This window comes from Cervus elaphus, chromosome 4, assembly GCF_910594005.1.
Source record: "Cervus elaphus chromosome 4, mCerEla1.1, whole genome shotgun sequence".
Classification (NCBI taxonomy): Eukaryota; Metazoa; Chordata; class Mammalia; order Artiodactyla; family Cervidae; genus Cervus; species Cervus elaphus.
Window position 1 is genome coordinate 14,542,375 of NC_057818.1, and position 19,266 is coordinate 14,561,640.

Here is a 19,266-nt window from a genome sequence, read left to right on the forward strand (position 1 = left end):
CGGGCCAGGACCCAAAGAGGGGCACCTCTGAGCCCCCCAGAGCTGTTTTCAGGGCAACCACGTCTCCAGATAAATGACACCTGATGCACTTGTGCTGCAAAATCAGGGTCATGCTTTGGCCAGAAATGGGGAGAAGAGAGACCCCCGCCTGCCCAGTGCTGTCATGCCTGTGCTGGCTCTACGGTGTCACCTCTGACTTTAAGGGGGCCTCTGAGAACTGGCCCGTGGGCTTTTACTTTATGTGGGTGCTGCTCAGCGAGGGTCAGCCTCTGGAGCCAGTCAGTGGGAAACGACAACAGAGTAACTTACGCTTGGCATAGACGTCTCGACAAGACACGCCCGTGATCTCCAGCTTCCGCAAGTTTTCACAAACGCCGTACTCTGTAACAAGAAACGTTTGCTGGGAATTACAGTCAAGAAAAGCAGCAGCAATAGAAAGACTAGGGGAGGGGGTGGGGTGGGCATGCCTCAGCCTTGGCCATGTCCTCCAAGCCTGACCCTTCTCCCACTGCGGAGGTTTTACGGGCCTTCTCCACACTCAGCCAACACCTCACTCACCGGTGAAGGCACTGTTCTATTTTTAGACAACACCACTCTGAATGAAACAGCAATATGCATTGTCTATTCTGATAAGCTCTGGAAACCTAATCGCTCAAACCCACAACCAGACAACCAGCTCATGAACACAATGAATGCTGTGTGTTCCCATGGAAATGAGACCATCACTGGTGTCCAGGTTCCACAAAGGCCCCCAGACCCTGGTGCAGCCACTGACTCTGAAGTGAAGACACAGCAGGGGCTGCCCAGGGTAGCCTTGAAGCAAAACCCTGATACCACCTCCACGACAGCACTCTACCCCACCTCAGGCAGGGGCCCCAGGCTCAGAGAGGTTGATGACTCAGCAGTCCTTCCAGAAGGCCAGCAAAGGGCTGTCCACCTCGTCATACCACAGCCCCTCCTGCTGCCAAGGCCTGGTCTTTTCAGTGGAACGTCTGACGTCAACCCAATGCTTCTATGGCTGCGAGGATTTCGACAGTGTCCCAGCCAAGCTCAAGCTGCAGACAGTGAAGCAGTCACTTGGGGCAAGGCGGTCACCACCTGGCAACCTCCCTGAGACCGGGCCTGTCTCCCTGCCTCCCCTGCTGACAAACAGCCCATGGCCTGGCTCGTGATCACACAAAAGCACACGTGCTACCCTCCTGCCAAGAAGAATGTAGACTCCACTCCGGAGAGTCATGCAAGTCGCAAGAACTTGTGAGCAACTCGATAGTGAAACATGCTGTGTGTGACCTGGGGCAGGGGTGACACCTGCATGTCACATGAGTCACCAGCAACTGAGAGGCCCCAAACCCTCTCAGACCACGTGGGGGACCAGCTGGAAGGGCCACTCCCGCCAGGGCCAGCCGTCGAGCTGGAGCAGGTCGGCCCCACACCGGACGGCCTTCATGAGTTCCTACCATGGCCAGGCGGCCGCCTGACAACCACGGGGCTGTCACCACCTTGGGTGCTCCCCATAAACAGTGTCCTTCCCTTGCACCAATGACAGTGCGCTCCAAAGCTGTCACCACACAAGACCAGCACCTCGGTCTGTTTGCTGTGTGGTTCTGAAAGGACAGCTCCTCCCCTGGCTTCCAGCAGCAACCAGTGCACATGGTCAACAAGACCTGCCTCTTACTGCCTCGCAGACACGATGGACATGATGGTTTGGGAGCCCACTAGGGGGCAGGGGATGGGGAGCCCTCTCCTCTGAACTGTGCACTCTTTTTTTTTAATTTATTCTCTCATTTATTCTTTTTTTTAATTAATTTTTTTACTGAAGGATAACTGCTTTACAGAATTTTGTTGCTTTCTGTCAAACCTCAGCCTGAGTCAGTCATAGGTATACATATACCCCCTCCCTTTTGAACCTCCCTCCCATCTCCCTCCCCATCTCACTCCTCTAGGTTAATACAGAGCCCCTGTTTGAGTTCCTTAGCCATACAGCAAATTCCCGTTGCACTTTTGTGATACACGCGGACACTGCCGGTCAGATGCAGGGCACAGACCAGAGGTGCACCCGCACGAGCCCCGGCAGCCTGTATCTCGCTGACGCATCGGTGCCGCCCCACGCACACCTCCCAGTGCCGAGCTGCTGAAGGCGGGCGACCTGGTCTGTCGTTTTCCTGTCTGAGTCCAGCAATCGTCCAACCTGAGGGACACAACGCGCTGCCTCCCAACAACCGCTCAAACTCTGGAGGACTGAAACACTGTGAATCTCTCTGCACAACGTGTCAAGAAAAGGCACTGTTAATAGCACCCAGGAGACAAACCTGCACGAGCAGACAAACCAACCACAGAAAAGGCCACTGACAACGGGAGGAAAGCAAAGATATGACACAGTGCTAATAACTAAGGCAGTGCTCAGTGGGTTTTCCTCAATGTTCCCCAAAGATGATACATTCACCAAAGCAGAACAAATTGGGTCATTCTGACCCAAATGTTCCTGCAAGAAATGTTTGGTATTTTCCACATGATGGGAAAGGCTTTTTTTTTTTTTTTAAACAATGGCTAGGAACAATTCCATATCCCCTGATAGTTCTATAAACCTTTCCGTAAGTCACTGGGGAAATGCCATAAAGTAGCGCTAAGGCCAGTGTACCTACACAACCACCGAGCCTCACTCCCAGAAAAACTCACCCTTCTGCCCAAGATGGTTACAGTCAGCACATCAAACCATGCTGCCCACAGCTGCTTTCTAATTGCCAGCAATTCAAAAACTTTCCTTGCTAAACTAGTACATCAGGCAGCTTGTGAAAGTCCTTTTTGAAAGTGTCTACTCTAAAACCAGCAACACAGTCTAAAAAAAAAAAAAAAAGGTTGGAAAGGGGGAGAAAAATGGCTGGCTGAGCTAGACTTGAGGAAATTTAAACATAGAATCCAGCTATTACCCCATTTCTGAGTACATTCTCAAAAGAGATGAAAGTAGACTCAGAGATGTGTGTTCACCCTTGCTTATAGCAGCACTGTTCACAATAGCCAAGAAGTGGGGGCAACTCCAGTGTCCATTGATGGATAACAGACAAGCAAAACAGGTCCATCCTCATAGTGGGATATTACTCAGCCTTAAAAAGGAAGAGAGGCAGACACGCGACACAGCCTGGCTGAACCTTGAGAACGCTGTGCTGAGTGAGATGAGCCCATCACAAAAGGGCAGTATTGTATGGTCCCACTGATACGAAGTCCCCAGAGGGGCCAGATTCATAGAGACAGAAGGTAGAAATGGAGGGTGCCAGGCGCTGGGGGAGGGGAAACGGGGTGCGACTGTGTCATGGGGACGGAGCATCCGCTGGGGAAGATGGAAAAGTTCTGGCCATGGTGGTGATGGCTGCACAAGCATGTGAATGTATTTAATGCCGCTGAACTACCCACTTCAAAAAGGTCAAAGTGGTACATTTCACTTTGTGTATATGTTACCACAATTTAAAAAAAAATCAAATTGCCACTTCAAAATATTCCAAACAGGAAATTTCCAAAAAGCTATTTAACACAAGTTTCGCCAAAAGGGAAAAACAGGCCAGGAATCTGGGCTGAGTCAACACTGAAGCTGCATCCTCCCGTGACCCGACCACCAGGGGCTCCTGGCCCTCCTCACTCACTTCCCGTCCAGTGAGGTCCTCCCTGTCCAGGTTTTACCCAAGCCCCCACCCACAGACGACCTGTGGGGCGACCTGTGGGTGGAGCCAGCAGAGACAGACCTGGAGGCACAGGTGGGGGTCCGGTGCGGAGGCCACTGCACTGCCAGGCAAGGCAAAGGCAGAAGAAAAGCTGGGGGGGCCCAGTCGTGGCCCCCGGAAGGCAGCAGTGGGAGGAAGGGGGCTGGGGGAATGCGGCTGGGTCCTCTCCCACCTGCTGTAAACTCAGCTCCCCAAATAAAACCAAAAGGCAGTATTGATTGGAAATGTAGCTCATTTTTGTTTGTACTAGATTATGGGATAATTATAACCCTTAATAAAGTATGGTTGGAATTTCTGAGGCTAAAAAAGGAGACAGAGGCAGGGGTGGGAGCTGGTAGAGAAGGGGGGGGGGGGGGGTCCACCAGGCTCGGGGTGGGGGGGTTTCAGGCAACTGGCTCTCAGGCCTCCTGCTCCGAGGACACCCCTCCAACAGCAGAGCACTGGTTCCAAACTCCTGTGTGTCCTTCAGCTTGCTGCTTTCCTTAGCTGTTACTGTAACTGCATGAAATGCCTTTTTAAAGAAAAAAATAATAATAATGTAGCAGATCTGGAAAAGCACTTTGCAGCCAGCTCATCTCAGGATGGACGAATGTAAAAAGCAAAACTAGACACGGCCCATGGGCATTTCCTATTAAACACTTAGAATATTCGGGCTGCTAAGCAAACAGTTCCCCAGGACAGCTGATGCCACCTACACAGTCAATGCGACTTCTTCCCAACCAGCTCCACCTCTGCAAAGATGAACAGCCTCAGTGCCAACAGGAGCCTCACCCCTCCAGCCAGAAGATGCTAACCCTGTCCAGCTCCATGACAGGCACCCACTGGCCAAGGGAGCCCCACTCCCACTGGCCAAGGGAGCCCCACTCCCACTGAGGCCCATCTGTCATTCTTAAGACACTTCTTCCTGGTACACACACCCCTGCTGGGTCTCAGGGGGTTGAGACCTGAGACCAGGGGGTAAGCAGGAGTCTAACTCTGCCATCATGTTTCCCCAGACCTCCTCTCAGATTTCAAACACTCCCCGACACCCCACCAATATTCAGCAAGCAGGCCTGCTGGCTACTCCAGGTTCCTCCCCTGCCCATCACCGCGAGGCGGACAGTGAGGGCCCCACTGGCAAAGGATGCTGACTCATGAGTGAGAACCCAGGCCACCTCCTGGACCATTCCTGGGCTTCTCAGAGGACAGTGGTTCCTCCACAGTCCCAAAGACACACTCCTTCCAGCCAGAAAGACAAACCAAGATCCTCAACTGCATTACGTAACCACTTTGTAAACACAGCGAAACAGTGAATACAGCCCAGCAGTTCTTCCTGGCAAGGCACCCGTGTTTGTCCAGTTAAACATGGCCAAGGGGGAATCTTGGCTCAGCACTTCCTGGGGGCCAGACGTGCTTTCTAGCTTGCTGTTCTGAGGCTAGCGATGTCCACTAACAGGAAGCGTCTCCTGTACCCCTCCTACTCTGCTAACTGGAAGGATTAGGTTTCTCTGTGGAGCAGCATACATGATTCAACTCCCAAAAATAAAGAGCCTGTAGCCCTGTCACTGAGCAAAGGGACAGGATAAGGGCTTCCCTCCAGTTTTGAGACCCTGCTGTGTGTCCAGGAGGCAACCTGGCTTCCTCTTCTCCTGGTTGGGACAGGGATACTCCCACTACCTGGACAGTCTGTTTATACACCACCACCCGCCCCACACCCCCGAAACAAGCAGGCTCAACAGGCATTGCTTAACGAGAACCATAAGATATTCCCAAAGCCAACAACCTGCCCACTTCACCTCCTCCCTGGATGATCCTTCCAAGCTCAGCCATATCTATCAAAAGCCACATTTTTCACATTTCATGTCAGCATACCAAACAGAACAGAAATAGTGTTTTCTTCTGCATGCAAAAACAAAATTAAATATTACTTTTGATTTTCCCATTTCTGTCATACAGCTCAAACATTATAGGGAAAGTATATTTCTAATTATGATGGAATTTCAGCCCACCTTAGACTTACAACTGATCAAAATATTATACAAATATTATTCCAGGGGTTACTGAGGCACTTACCATCAAGAGAAGAAATGGGCAAATTATATACTATAAACTTGAAACCTGACTTTATGTCTCTAATGTCTTTACGAGTGAGCATTTCCTTTGTTTCTAAATATATCTTTTGCTATTATTTGAACGTTCTGAGTTGGAATCACAGTCTGAATTTTCTAGACGCATTAGCCTCAGGTAGACCTCACCAAGTGCTGCAGGGATGAACCATGTTAAAAATGGCCAGCGTTTCAAAATTCACTAACTAAATAGTAAAGTATTAACCAAGAAAAGCCTCATCAGGGTCAAAGGCAAAGAATGGACTTGGCTTCTGCCCTATGCTCTGAGAAATGATGGCTTATTTATAGCCCCACAAGCAAGTAACTGCAGGAGGCCTGGAGCCAAAGGAGTGATGCATCAAAACATGGCTGGGGGGGGCAGGGGTTGGAAACGGGGAGAGGCGAAACACAGCTCACTCCCGACCCTGCACCGCCTTGCAGGCCGGAGCTGCTCTGCTTTCCCATGAGGGGAAATATCACTTATTTGGTGTACTTGCCCCCAAAACAGAAGCACATATTTGGCTTCTGAGTAGCAACTTTCTTTCACCTGCCCAAAGAAACTATTTAATCCAACAGCTCTATTAGGCAGGGGGCTCAGAAAACCAAATTCTATAAAAACTACTGATTTATTATTGTTGATTTACTAGTGCCAGGACACTGAAAACTGTGAGATTCACACTAGCACTGTAAACAGCCACCTCACTTTAAGTTTCTAGGGTCCCTCCCCCACCACCCTCCACCTGCCCCCGAGTCATCCTCTCATTTTAAAAAGAGCCCCTTGGAGAAGGAAATGGCAACCCACTCCAGTGTTCTTGCCTAGAAAAGCCCATGGACAGAGGAGCCTGGCGGGCTGCAGTCCATGGGGTTACATGGCTGAGCATGCGTGCACGAGGGTGGAGGGAGATGGGTTGGTAGCAATAAAGTGGTAGAACTAAAAAAAATAAAAATAAAATAAAAAGAGCCTCTGACTCGCATGTCTTGCCCACAGCCCAAAACTCTTAGAAGCAACAAAACACGGGGTAAGAAAAAAAAATGTTTTTAATTAAAAAAAATTTTAAAAACAAAACACAGGTGCTTCCCCACACCCCTTTCTATGGCTTGTCTTCTCCTTTGGGAAAACTGATTATCAAAACACAGAAAGCAAAGGTGCATACTCCGAGCAGTAGATGTGTACACTCACTAACGCCTCACTTGTCCTCCCAGGACACTAACAAGCGTCAGGGTTGGACCTGGGGCTTCAGAGCCAGGAACTCCGGTAGGCTGTGACCACCTACCCCCTGCACCCCAAGGCTGGGACCGCTTTGACTTTTGCCTCTGTGCACAAGACTTTGACCTTATCTCCCACCACAACCAAATGTCTAGTTCAGGATGGAAGATGTTTAGGTGCTCAGAGAAATGAGACTTGTCTCACACATGACCGTTCTTATACATATTCCAGTCGTGATTAGACTAACCCTAATGGGATGCCTATGAATGCCACATAGGACTGCCAACCATCCAATGTTGAACCCAGATAAACTAGAAGTTGAAGTTACCAGAACAAACAAGTGAAACTGAAGACCTGGCTGTTCACAACCTCCATAACCTCGGGATGAAAATGATTACTTAAACCGAAAGCTACCAGTGCATAACTTTGATTAATGCTGTAACTTTTGCAAAAGTGACTGTAAGTGAAGTTTGAAAGTAAAGGACTATTGACTATGAGAAAATGTTTTGTATATATTAAATAGAAATCGACCCAGATTAAATTAAATAAAATCTGCAAATCAATAATAATAATAAAAAAATAACAATGGGGGAAAGGGGCAAAGATTAAGGATACACGAATAAGAGAAACCAAAAAGTGCCAATAATTCTATTTTTTTAAATGTGCATCTTCATGAGTTATCAGCCATCTGCAAATTAAATGAGATGCTGTTTCTCACCCAGACTGGCACAGATTTTTAGAAACGAATGGTTCAAACCAGAAAGAATTTAGGGGACACTGGATTAAACAAGATAATGAACCCAGACCACAAAGGCAGCTCTGTGATGAGCACGGAGCACTCCTGTTACATTCAGTGTCTTGCCTGTGCATGCCTCGTGACAGGTGTGCAAAGAGGAAAACACACGTGTTAATATCTGGAGTGAAAAATCACCCCCCCCCCACCCTCCGCAAGATAACTGGCCAGTTTCTAGCAAAACTACAAAATTCATAGGCCACTATTCCAGCGACACCAGTTCTGGATATATTCCTCAGAGAAATTATCAAATTTAACTGCATCCAAGGAAACATATGAGATTGTTCACTATCACACTGTGTGCAATGAGAAAAACAGAAATGAGCAAAGGACCACACACTGCCGTCTCCAAATTATGAACCACCACACAGTGCTCAAGAAGATGGAACCAGATTTAAATGTATTAACATGGACAGAATTTAAAAACACAAGTTGACAGATAAATAATACTCATGGATGATGTATTTCTGAAAAACTAAAGCACTATAAGACAATGTTGGGGGTGTTACAGGTATATGTACACACAAGAAAACTCAACCCACAAGCATGGCTGCTTCTTGGGAGTGGGAAAGACAGGGCTGACCTGGAGGGATTTGAGAGCTGGCTAGAAGGCTTTCTTTTTTTTAAAAAAGGGAGAAAAATCAAAAGCAAATATGACAGAAGACTTAACTGTTATTTACTGGGGGTGACTAAGAAGGCGTCTGCTTTACCACGTTTGTCTTTCATTTTTTTAATTTCTCAAAGTGAAAATTCTCCCGGCTGCCAGGCCACCTTGGTGAAGAGGCGGCCTTGGCCCAGCTGTCACGGTGTCTGCTGTCCCCAGAGAGCTGCGCTGAGAGGCACAAAAGCAGGAAAGGAAGGGTTAAAGGGTCATCCTCCACCTGCCCCTGCGTCCTTCTACATCTTCAGGAGGACTTTTCACATTTCCACTAGAAGTTGTAAGAACCTGTCCTGAACTGTACCTCTGGTTAATTTTACTCTATGGCACACCTCTGAGCTTTCTGGTCACACGAAGACTTGTTACCCTCTGTTCCTACATATCTTACAGTTTCCCCAGGGACAACCCCCTAGAGACCACCACACAGGTTTGGCTGACTGATGGAGAAACTGCAATGCTCAAAGCAACATCTGTGACAAATCTGGGACTCACAAGGGTACAAAATGCAAAACAAAGCAAATGAAAAGGTGGAACTCTCTTTGTCTCTGAAAGAGGTGAAATTAAAATGGCCATGAAGCATCATCACCAGTTAGGGTGTGAGGGCTTCATCTGTATTATCTCATTTAACCCTCAAAGTCACCCTACGGGGGCAGCACTTCCCAATAACACTTGGGCCAGGGAAGCAGCATGTCCAGGACCTCAGAGCAGATAAACAGAGCCTAGCCACTGACGACCAATCCTGAGGGTTGACCACTAAGCTTTATGGTATAAAGATGATGAACTGACTGACCCCCCTCTGGAGTGGATTCGGGGAAATAAGCCTTCTCGTGAAGTCTTCCTGGGGATGTAAATACCAACAGCTGGGCAATGAGTACGTAAGGTGTTATCAACATGCACAGCCTCCCTGCTGCCCACAACCTCACTTTAGAAAGCTACACCCCAAGAAGATAGTCTCAGAAGTTCCAAAAGGTACACGTAAGTCCCACAAATTCCTATAAAATGCAAAGGCAGTCTCGATGGCACAAGGAAAAACTGCAAGCTTAGAAGTCTAATAGTAAAGAACTAGCCTGTGGCATACACAGGCAGTAGAACACTATGAAGCTTTTTTATACTGAACCCTCTATGAGATCATAAATGATACGGTCCCATTTACGGAGAAATGTGTCCATGACTCTACATGTGCATACGGAGAGACAGTTTCCAAAATTTTAAGAGTGGTTTATCTTTGATAGCAGGGACCTCTGACGATTTTTTACTTTCTTCCCTTTGTTGTCCTTCATTGTTTGATTTTTCTTCTTACCTATCCTTTTTACTGAAACTCTAGAGTTTAATGAACAGCAGAGATCTGTCAATGTTCAAGTGAATACAGAGCCTTGAACTCCGGGTTAAGTAAAGCTGTTTTCAGGGGATTTGTTACAAAACTATTCACCACCCTCACTTCGGACATCAGCATCCCTGAGCGGGGCATACGCTCCAGCAATGTCTGCCTCACAACCCACCGCTTCACAGACCAGGTTCTCGCCTTCGAGACCGTCCAAACCCTCGGGCTCCTCTAACTATTCAAGTTCACCCTCATCGATCTCGTCAGCTCCGCCCCAAGGACTGGGGACCGAGAAGGGTGTCACGGACGTCAGCTACCTCCCAGGCCTAAACCCAGCCCCAGCTTGCGTCACTGCCCTCGGCGTCCTGGCCCCCGTAGCTGGGGGACCCCCTCACTCTCTGAGCACCCCATGAACTCCACCGCGTCCGGAACCCATCCCCCAGATCTGTGGCAGGGACCCCCGGGGTCACAGCAGCCCCCGGTGGCTGGGAGCTTGCCCCCTGGATCCCTGTTCGGTGGCAGATGCCCTTCCACAGCCCGTGGGGACCCCACCCCAGCCCCTCCCAGCCAGGCCCCCTGGGGCCCAGGCCCCGCCCCGGCGCACTCACCCTCCCGGCAGCGCCGCCTCCAGATGGTGTCAGTGTGCAGGATGCGTCGGAACTTGGTGCAGACCTGGGCCAGGCTGGGCAGGTCGGTGCCGGGCAGCGACGCGAAGATCTCCACCAGCAGCTCGGGCGGCAGCTCCAGAAGCGAGCATCGCGGGGGCGACGAGGGGCCCGCGCTCTGGCCGCCCCCGGCTCCGGACAGCGCCGCCGCGCCCGCCTCGATGCGCTCCTCCTCGGGGTCCGTGTCCGGTTCGCTGTCGGCCGCCGCGGTCTCGGCCGGGCCCCGGCGCTGCTGGCGGCGCCGGCATCCCCGCGACGGGCCCACGCCGCAGAGGCGAGCGCACACCGCCATGCCGGCGACTGACGGCCGCCGCGCCGCCGCCGCCCGTGCGCACGCGCCGCCCGAGAGCCGAGCCCCGCCCGCCCCGCCGGAGAGCCCGGCCCCGCCACGCCACGCCCAGCCCCTCCAGGGAGCCTTATCCCCGCCCCCAGGAGCGCGGAGTCCCGCCCCCCGGGGGAGCCGAGCACCGCCCCTGGAAGAGCCCTGCCTCGCCACGCCCCGTCAGAGAGCCAAGCCCTGCCCCCAGGGGACCAAGGCACGCCCCTGGGATTCGAGGCCCCGCCCCGCCCGACAGCCAAGCCCGCCTCTAGTGCATTGCCGACATCCCCATCTGGAGCTTGGCCCCGCCCACCAGGAGGGACCCGAAAAGTCTTAGGATGGCGTAGCCGGAAAGCCCCCTTCCTCGACCGCCCTTCGGGGTTCATTAGGCCCCTCTCCTCGCAGCCCCACCGGTCCCAGGCGGCCCTGGCCTCCGCTTACCTGAGGACTGCGGGCCTCCCGTCGCGCGCCCGGACAGAGCACGGGAAAGGAATGTCACCGACAAACGCGCGACGGCCGCCCTTTCCCAACTGAGCGCACACGGCGGGTAGGCAGTAGTTGGCGTGCTGCCGGCTGTGAGGGCCGAACCCACCACCTCCTGAGTACGGGACTGACGAGCTCTCCCAGAGGTCAGCCTGAAGACCCTACGAGGGACCTCCCCCGCCCGCGGAGAATGCCTCAAGAAGGCCCGAAGGCCCCCTCGAGAGCTCCCCTCAAGGATCCCCAAAGAACCCCCTGGGAAGGCCGAGGACCCCCAGGGAAATCAGAGGACACCTTCTCTCGAGGACCCTCCGGGAAGGCCTCAAGGAACCCCCCAAAGAACCCCCTGAGGATCCCCAAAGAATCATCCAGGGAAGCCCAGAGGACACCTCCCCAGGATAGTCCCAGGAGGGCCCCCAAAGAGACCCCTGGGAATTCCAAGAACTCTCCAGAAAGACCCTGAGGACCCTCTGGAGAATCCCCCATAAAGGCCTGGAAGACAGTCCTCCTACAACCCCCATGAAGGCTCAGAGGATACCAGCCCCAGACCCTCCAGGAAGGCCTGAAGGAGCCCTCCTAGAACCCCCAGAACCTCTAAAACCCCCCAAGCACCCTTCCATGAGGAACCCCCCAGGGTAGCCCAGAGGACACTCTTCTGAGAACCTCCCAGGAAGGCCTGGAAGAACTCCCCAGAGGACCCCAAGAACCCCACCAAAAGGTTCAAAACACCCCCAGTGTACACCTCAAGGAACCCCCCTCAGAGAACAATCCAGGATGTGCACAGGGACACCCCCACCACACTTCCCCATGACCCAGAAGGGTCATGTAAGATGTGATTAGGGGAACAGCACAAACTTATGGCACCTGGAACTACTTAAGCCAAGTCGGACCCTAAATTGGCTATCTTTTATCTAAAAACTGACATTCACTTATTTCTACCCTGATTGCAACAAAAAGGGGAAATCACTCTAGGTGTGTAGTCTATATGATCTTCAGTTCAGTTGCTCAGTCGTGTCCAACTCTTTGCTACCTCATGGACTGCAGCACACCAGGCCTCCCTGTCCATCACCAAATCCTGGAGTTTACTCAAACTCATGTCCATCCAGTCGGTGATGCCATCCAACCATCTCATCCTGTCACCCCCTTCTCCTCCCGCCTTCGATCTTTCCCAGCATTAGGGTCTTTTCCAATGAGTCAGTTCTTCACATCACGTAGCCGAAGAATTGGAGTTTCATCTTCAGCATCAGTCCCTCCAATGAATATTCAGGACTGATTTCCTTTAGGATGGACTGGTTGGATATCATTGCAGTCCAAGGGACTCTAGAGAGTCTTTTCTGACACCGCAGTTCAAAAGTGTCAATTCTACAGTGCTTAGCTTTCTTTATAGTCCAACTCTCACATCCATACATGACTACTGGAAAAACCATAGCTTTGACTAGATGGACCTTTGTTGGCAAACTAATGTCTCTGCTTTTTAATATGCTGTCTAGGTTGGTCATAGCCTTTCTTCCAAAGAGCAAGTGTCTTTTAATTTCATGGTTGCAGTCACCATCTGCAGTGATTTTGGAGCCCCAAAAATGAGGTCTGTCACTGTTTCCACTGTTTCCCCATCTACTTGCCATGAAATGATGGGACTGGATTCCATGATCTTAGTTTTCTGAATGTTGAGTTTTAAGCTAACTTTTGCACTCTCCTCTTTCACTTCCATCAAGAGGCTCTTTAGTTCTTCACTTTCTGCCATAAGGGTGGTGTTATCTGCATATCTGAGGTTATTGATATTTCTCCCAGCAATCTTGATTCCAGGTTGTGCTTCATCAAGCCCAGCGTTTCTCATGATGTACTCTGCGTATAAGTTAAATAAGCAGGGTGACAATATACAGCCTTGAAGTACTCCTTTTTCTATTTGGAACCAGTCTGTTTCATGTCCAGTTCTAAGTGTTGCTTCCTGACCTGCATACAGATTTCTCAAGAGGCAGGTCAGGTGGTCTGGTATTCACATCTCTTGAAGAATTTCCCACAGTTTATTGTGATCCACACAGTCAAAAGCTTTGGCATAGTCAATAAAGCAGAAATAGCTGTTTTTCTGGAACTCTCGCTTTTTCGATGATCCAATGGATGTTGGCAATTTGATCTGTGGTTCCTCTGCCTTTTTTAAATCCAGCTTGAACATCTGAAAGTTCACAGTTCACATACTGCTGAAGCCTGGCTTGGAGAATTTTAAGCATTACTTTGCTAGCGTGTGAGATGAATGCAATTGTGCGGTAGTTTGAGCATTCTTTGGCATTGCCTTTCTTTGGGATTGGAATGAAGACTGACCTTTTCCAGTCCTGTGGCCACTGCTGAGTTTTCCAAATTTGTTGGCATATTGAGTGCAGCACTTTCACAGCATAATCTTTTAGGATTTTAAATAGCTCACCTGGAATTCCATCACCTCCACTAGCTTTGTTTGTAGTGATGCTTCCTAAGGCCCACTTGACTTTGCATCCCAGGATGTCTGGCTCTAGGTGAATGATCACACCATCATGGTTATCTGGGTTGTGAAGGTCTTTTTTGTATAGTTCTTCTGTGTATTCTTGTCACCTCTTCTTAATATCTTCTGTTTCTGTTAGGTCCATACCATTTCTGTCCTTTATTGTGCCCATCTTTGCATGAAAATTTCCCTTGGTATCTCTAATTTTCTTGAAGAGATCTCTAGTCTTTCCCATTCTATTGTTTTCCTCTATTTCTTTGCATTGATTGCTGAGGAAGGCTTTCTTATCTCTCCTTGATATTCTTTGAAACTCTGCATTCAAATGGGTATTTCTTTCCTTTTCTCCTTTGCTTTTCGCTTCTCTTCTATTCACAGCTATTTGTAAGGCCTCCTCAGACAACCATTTTGCCTTTTTACATTTCTTTTTCTTGATCACTGCCTCCTGTACAATGTCATGAACCTCTGTCCATAGTTCTTCAGGCACTCTGTCTATCAGATCTATATGATCTTGCCGTGCCCTAATTACCTTGTTTACTGTGCTCGAGGGTAATGTGGGTTCTAGAGGGCAAGCCAGCTGGGGACTGGGGCAGGGGTGAAAGACACAAAGCCTTCCTGTGACAGTGGCTTCCCCTTAAGCAGCACTAATAACAAGAAACTGTCATTTCCAGAGAGGAGGATGCTATTATGAGATTATGGGAGCAGACCTCTGCCTGGGTGGGCCCAACTCCTTTCTGGTCCAGACTGACCACTGGTCCTGAAGTGCTGGAGCAACTGCCCAGAGCCCATATGGAAGCTAAGAATCCACAGACCACACCAGTGTTTCTGGTCAGTGTTGCTATTTCTACTCAGATTAAAAAATAATGACCCTACCAGTTCCCTGGGCCCAGCCTCCACAAGGTCCTGGCTCTTCACTACCTCCCTAAGGCGGTCTCCAAGCGGAAAAGACGGCTGCCTACCTCAGTCCACAGAATCCCATAAACAGGGAAGTGCATCTTTTGACAAAAGGAACAATGCTGGACTTCAAACCTTGACCATCTCAGCTGGGGGCAATTGAAAAACAACTTGTGACTGCCTTCCCTGTATCTGGGTGTTTTTTAGAACTGTCCTCCAGCCTGTTACCAGAACTCTCTTCCTGCAAATGGTAACACAGAAACAAAAGAAGAGTCATGCTTCACTCACCTATTTAATATTAGTATCTAATGGTCACGTCACGCAGAGTACTTCACAATCCAGGCCTAACCTCCAGGTCTGGCAGCATCTCCTGTCTCCAAACATCTCTCAGTGGGAGCCACCCAGTTCCTTAGTGGAAACGCACCATGCCTTGTCACATCCCTGCCCCTTGTTCAAGCTGTCTCCTCTGCCAGGAAAACCCTCTTCCCAGTCTGTGCCAGTACACATTCACCCCTTCCACCTTGTCCTCAAATGGTACCGCTTCCTGGAATGTCCCTTTATAACTGCACCATCGTTTGTTTTATTACAAACATTTGCTTCCTTTGGTAGCTAGCTGTATCCTCTGTTACATGACAGACATGCTAGCGTACATCATGTAATAGGCAAACGTATACTGACTAAATGCTGGTTGAGTGAAGAACAAACAACTGGCTAGATGGCTACAAAGGGAGGAATGTGAACCAAACAGATTTAAAGAAGCCTTGTGGATCATCACCATCCCCATCCAAGCTAGGAAGTCTCTCAACAAACAGAAATGCGTCAACTCATGTGATAAGTATTTACAGAATGCCTGACTAACCTACATGCTATGTTCTGCGTGGATCCACAGATTATAAAGCATGCACTTTGCTGCTGTATATTTCAAGGTTTTTTTTTAATCTGTCTACTCACTACTAGGTCCTATTAATAAAATATTCTAGAAGAGTTTTAGGGTATATTAAAATGTACAAAATAATTTGGTTAAGTTTCCATCTTTCAAAGAATGGTTAAACAATGTTCATGATTTGAATTATGTATAATTCAGTTAAAAGATACACCTAAATCTACGTTTTTGACAGCAGGAACAATAAAAGACTGTGTACAATAATGCACAAAGATGTTAAAGGTTTGAATTCGTGCTGACCATTAGAACAGAAAGAAATGGATGACCATGAGAACTGTGGTAATCCATAATGGAGGAGAAGAACCAGAGGGGAAGACTTATAGCAGAAAACAATTACACATTGAACCCTGAAAGTTTTGTGTCCTTGAAGCTTTTACAGCCCATTATGTAGAACCGGATCCTTTACAAAAAAGGCCAAAGAGGATACATTCATGCTAAAGTGAGGGAAGATTAGATAGATCTTTTTTAATGGAAATTTAAAAAAATTGTATACAATTTTAAAGGTTACTTTTTCTTACAGTTATTACAAAATATTGGCTATTCCCTGTGTTGTACAGTACACCTTTGAGCCTATCTCACACCCAAAAGTTTGTGCCTCTCTCTCCCACTCCTGTGTTGCCACCTTCCATGGTAACCACTAGTTCGTTCTCTGTATCTTTGAGTCTTCTTCTTTTTGTTATATTCACTAGTTTGTTGTAGTTTTATTTTTTTTCCAAGAAAGCAAAGTGAGGATTTATTAAGTGAAAGTATGCTCACGGTGGGAGAGCAGGCAGACTCAGGTGAGTAGCTGCCTCACTTGCTGTATTTTTTAGATTCCACATATAAGTTTGTGCCTCCCACTCCCCACCCCTCTTGTGCCCCTCCCTCACTTTCTCCACTGATAACCACTAGTGTTTATTCTCCGTGTTTGTAAAGTCTGCTTCTTTTTTTGTATTTTGTTTATATTTTTTTGTATTTGTTGTATTTTTTTGGATTGCACATATTAGTGATATCATACAGTATTTGTCTTTCTCTCTCTGGTTTATTCCACTAAGCATAATGTCCTCCAAGTCCATCCATGTTGCTGCAAATAGCAAAAATTTTGTTCATTTTTATGGCTGACTGTATGTGCGTATGTACATCACATTTTTACCCATTCATCTGTTGATGAATGTTGTTGACACTTAAGTTGCTTTTATATCTCAGCGATGGTAAATAATGCTGATATGAGCATTGGGGTATGTGTATCAATATCTTTTTTAATTAGTGGTGTTTTTTCAGATATATATCCAGGAGAGGAATTTCTGGGTCATATGGTAGTTCTGAATATTCACTGGAAGGACTGATGCTGAAGCTGAAGCTCCAATAGTTTGGCCACCTGATTCAAAGAACTGACTCATTGGAAAAGACCCTGATGCTGGGAAAGATTGAAGTTAGGAAGAAAAGGGGATGACAGAGGATGAGATGGTTGGATGGCATTACCAGCTTGATGGATATGAGTTTGAGCAGGCTCTAGGAGTTGGTGATGAGCAGGGAAGCCTGGCATGCTTCAGTCCGTGGACTGGCAAAGAGTCAGATACGACTGAGCAACTGAACTGATGGTAGTTCTGTTTTTAATCTTTTGAGAAACTTCCATACCATTTTCCACAGCAGTTGCACCAGGAGATCATTTGTTTTACCAAATGACTACATGCTCCCAACACAGTCCCTCATGGGACTACAAGAGCGAACTCTTTGTTAGTGAGAACTGTTACCTAAGGAAATTAGTAGTGTACAGGGCAAGGCATTTTTCAACTGATTGCTTCAAAAGTCATGGAAAATAGTAGTTCTTGGACTTAAGAAAGCCTTGTTAACTTCCTCTTGCTGGTTCTCAGAATCCAGATTTGAAAATGGCATCTGCTCAGAAGAAATAATCAAGGTGAATGGAGAGAAGAGAAAATAGTCAAAGGCTAAACAAGAGATTTGGTGTGTAAAATAAGAGTCTCAACAGCAGCATTTATGGGCAAAAGCTGGAAAAAGAGCAGTCCTTCAGAATTTGTTTACAATTAAAGGAACAAACGACTATAACAAAGAAAAAGGCCTGTGAAAGGCCAGCCGGTTCCATGAACTGTTACACGCTCACTTAAGAGATAGCATTAGGTTGTAGGAGTGATTTGAGATCGCTTTCCTGCAGTCACCAGGGTGCTGATTTCAGAAGTTGTACAGGAGAGCCAGGGCATCATGGGAGAGGAAGTTCTCCTCGGCCATGCCTCTTTTGCTCTGGACAATCCCTCCTGGACCTGGTGAAGACATTCCGAAAGACTGCCAGCTATGGAGCGTCATCTGCAACACCCTCCTGGCTGAATCCTTTCTGAGAATAGCCAGGACACTGCTCTTGAGCAATACTTGTTTGTTTACTTGTGCTAAAGAGCAGGGATGACACAAGACTGATTGGATCAACAGCCAATAGTAGCCCAGACAACAAGGAGGGTGGACTATCTCTCCCAATCAGAAAGAGAAGAGGCGGGACAGGCCAGGCAGGCCTGAAGAGCTGAGCTTAAAGCTCAGTGTGACTTGCCCTCCATACTGAGTGTGGCAAAATAACCCTAACCTGTTCTGTACTGCCGGTTAACGTTTTATGCCTTATTTACAGATTCGCAGAAATAGCAGTAGCATGATTTACAGCATTACTTCACTAATGCTGGGACATCATATTCTAGCAGATACCTTATATCCCCCACAACTATGGTCATTTCATGTTAAGAAAAAAGGAACAGGGTGAGAGCTATTTAAAACTGACCCTGCTTGGCTTTCTAGAATAATTATGTGATAGTTTAAAAGTACCATGAGGTTTCTGGAGAAAGTACTGAATAAATTCACATGACAGATTTGTTCTTCTGTATATTATGTAGATTATTTAAAAGATGAGTCATATTTCCTATTTGTTTAAAAATAAATCTTGCTATGCTTATATTAACTAACTTAAAATAATTCATGAGTGATATTAACTGACCACTCAGAATATCATTTACTACACTGAATGTCTATTGAACTGCAATCAGAGGGCACAGGAAATTTTTCACATTCAAGCACATTTGTTTTCAAAATTTATGTGAAGTTACAGTACTTCTTAGTTGATATTTGTTTGCATATAACATATTAGTCAACTTTAAATATAATTTATTTCAATATGCTTTTCTTTCAGGCTCATGAGGTAACTTTACACACCAACTGCTTTAAATGATTTTCTGAGATACCTATGGGGTTGTGTGCTTTTAAATTCAAGTAGGAATTTAAGATAAGACCATACCAATCATTGTTAATATGGACTTCAGTACTTGAAAAATCATAGAGTAATCCTGTCCCATCACTGTAATAGCCCTTGTGGTAATCCCTGGGGCAGTGAACCCAAGGCTTCAGGTAATTTGGTAAAGCTTTATGGATGCCTAAGGGACTAGAAAATATGAAACCCTTCTTACCCTCCCCCCAGTTCCATATGCCTGATATCGATTTTTTTTTTTCACTCTTCTTGCACTGGGAGCAGTTGTCCAGCAAGGGAACAAAAAGTCCATTTCTTACAAGGTAGCAATTAAGCCAAAAAAGTACTCACCAGTCAATACTCAATATCATAAAAACCCAGAAAAGAAAGCAATACACTGTCCACACTCTCATGGAGACATCGAAACTGATCATTTTGTGTTTGGCAGAAGGTGGGTACTCTTACTGAATTCCCCCCATCCCAATCTTTGCAGAATAAATACAAA

General features: G+C 47.6%; 1 protein-coding gene across 3 annotated transcripts in view; it reads right to left on the reverse strand.

The window, feature by feature from the left end:
* Window positions 1-10,808, reverse strand: part of FBXO31 (F-box protein 31) — a 36,721-nt gene extending 25,913 nt beyond the window's left edge. For 2 of the 3 annotated variants that reach the window (XM_043898242.1, XM_043898241.1), the window contains exons 1-2: window positions 10,385-10,808; window positions 310-381 (exon numbers count right to left, since the gene is read on the reverse strand). In XM_043898242.1, coding sequence (XP_043754177.1) covers window positions 310-381; window positions 10,385-10,733 — 421 coding nt within the window. In that variant the 5' untranslated portion in view covers window positions 10,734-10,808. The remainder of the gene's footprint in view (window positions 1-309; window positions 382-10,384) is intronic. The other variant, XM_043898243.1, reaches the window with a different exon arrangement.
* Between the last annotated feature and the right edge of the window lie 8,458 nt (window positions 10,809-19,266).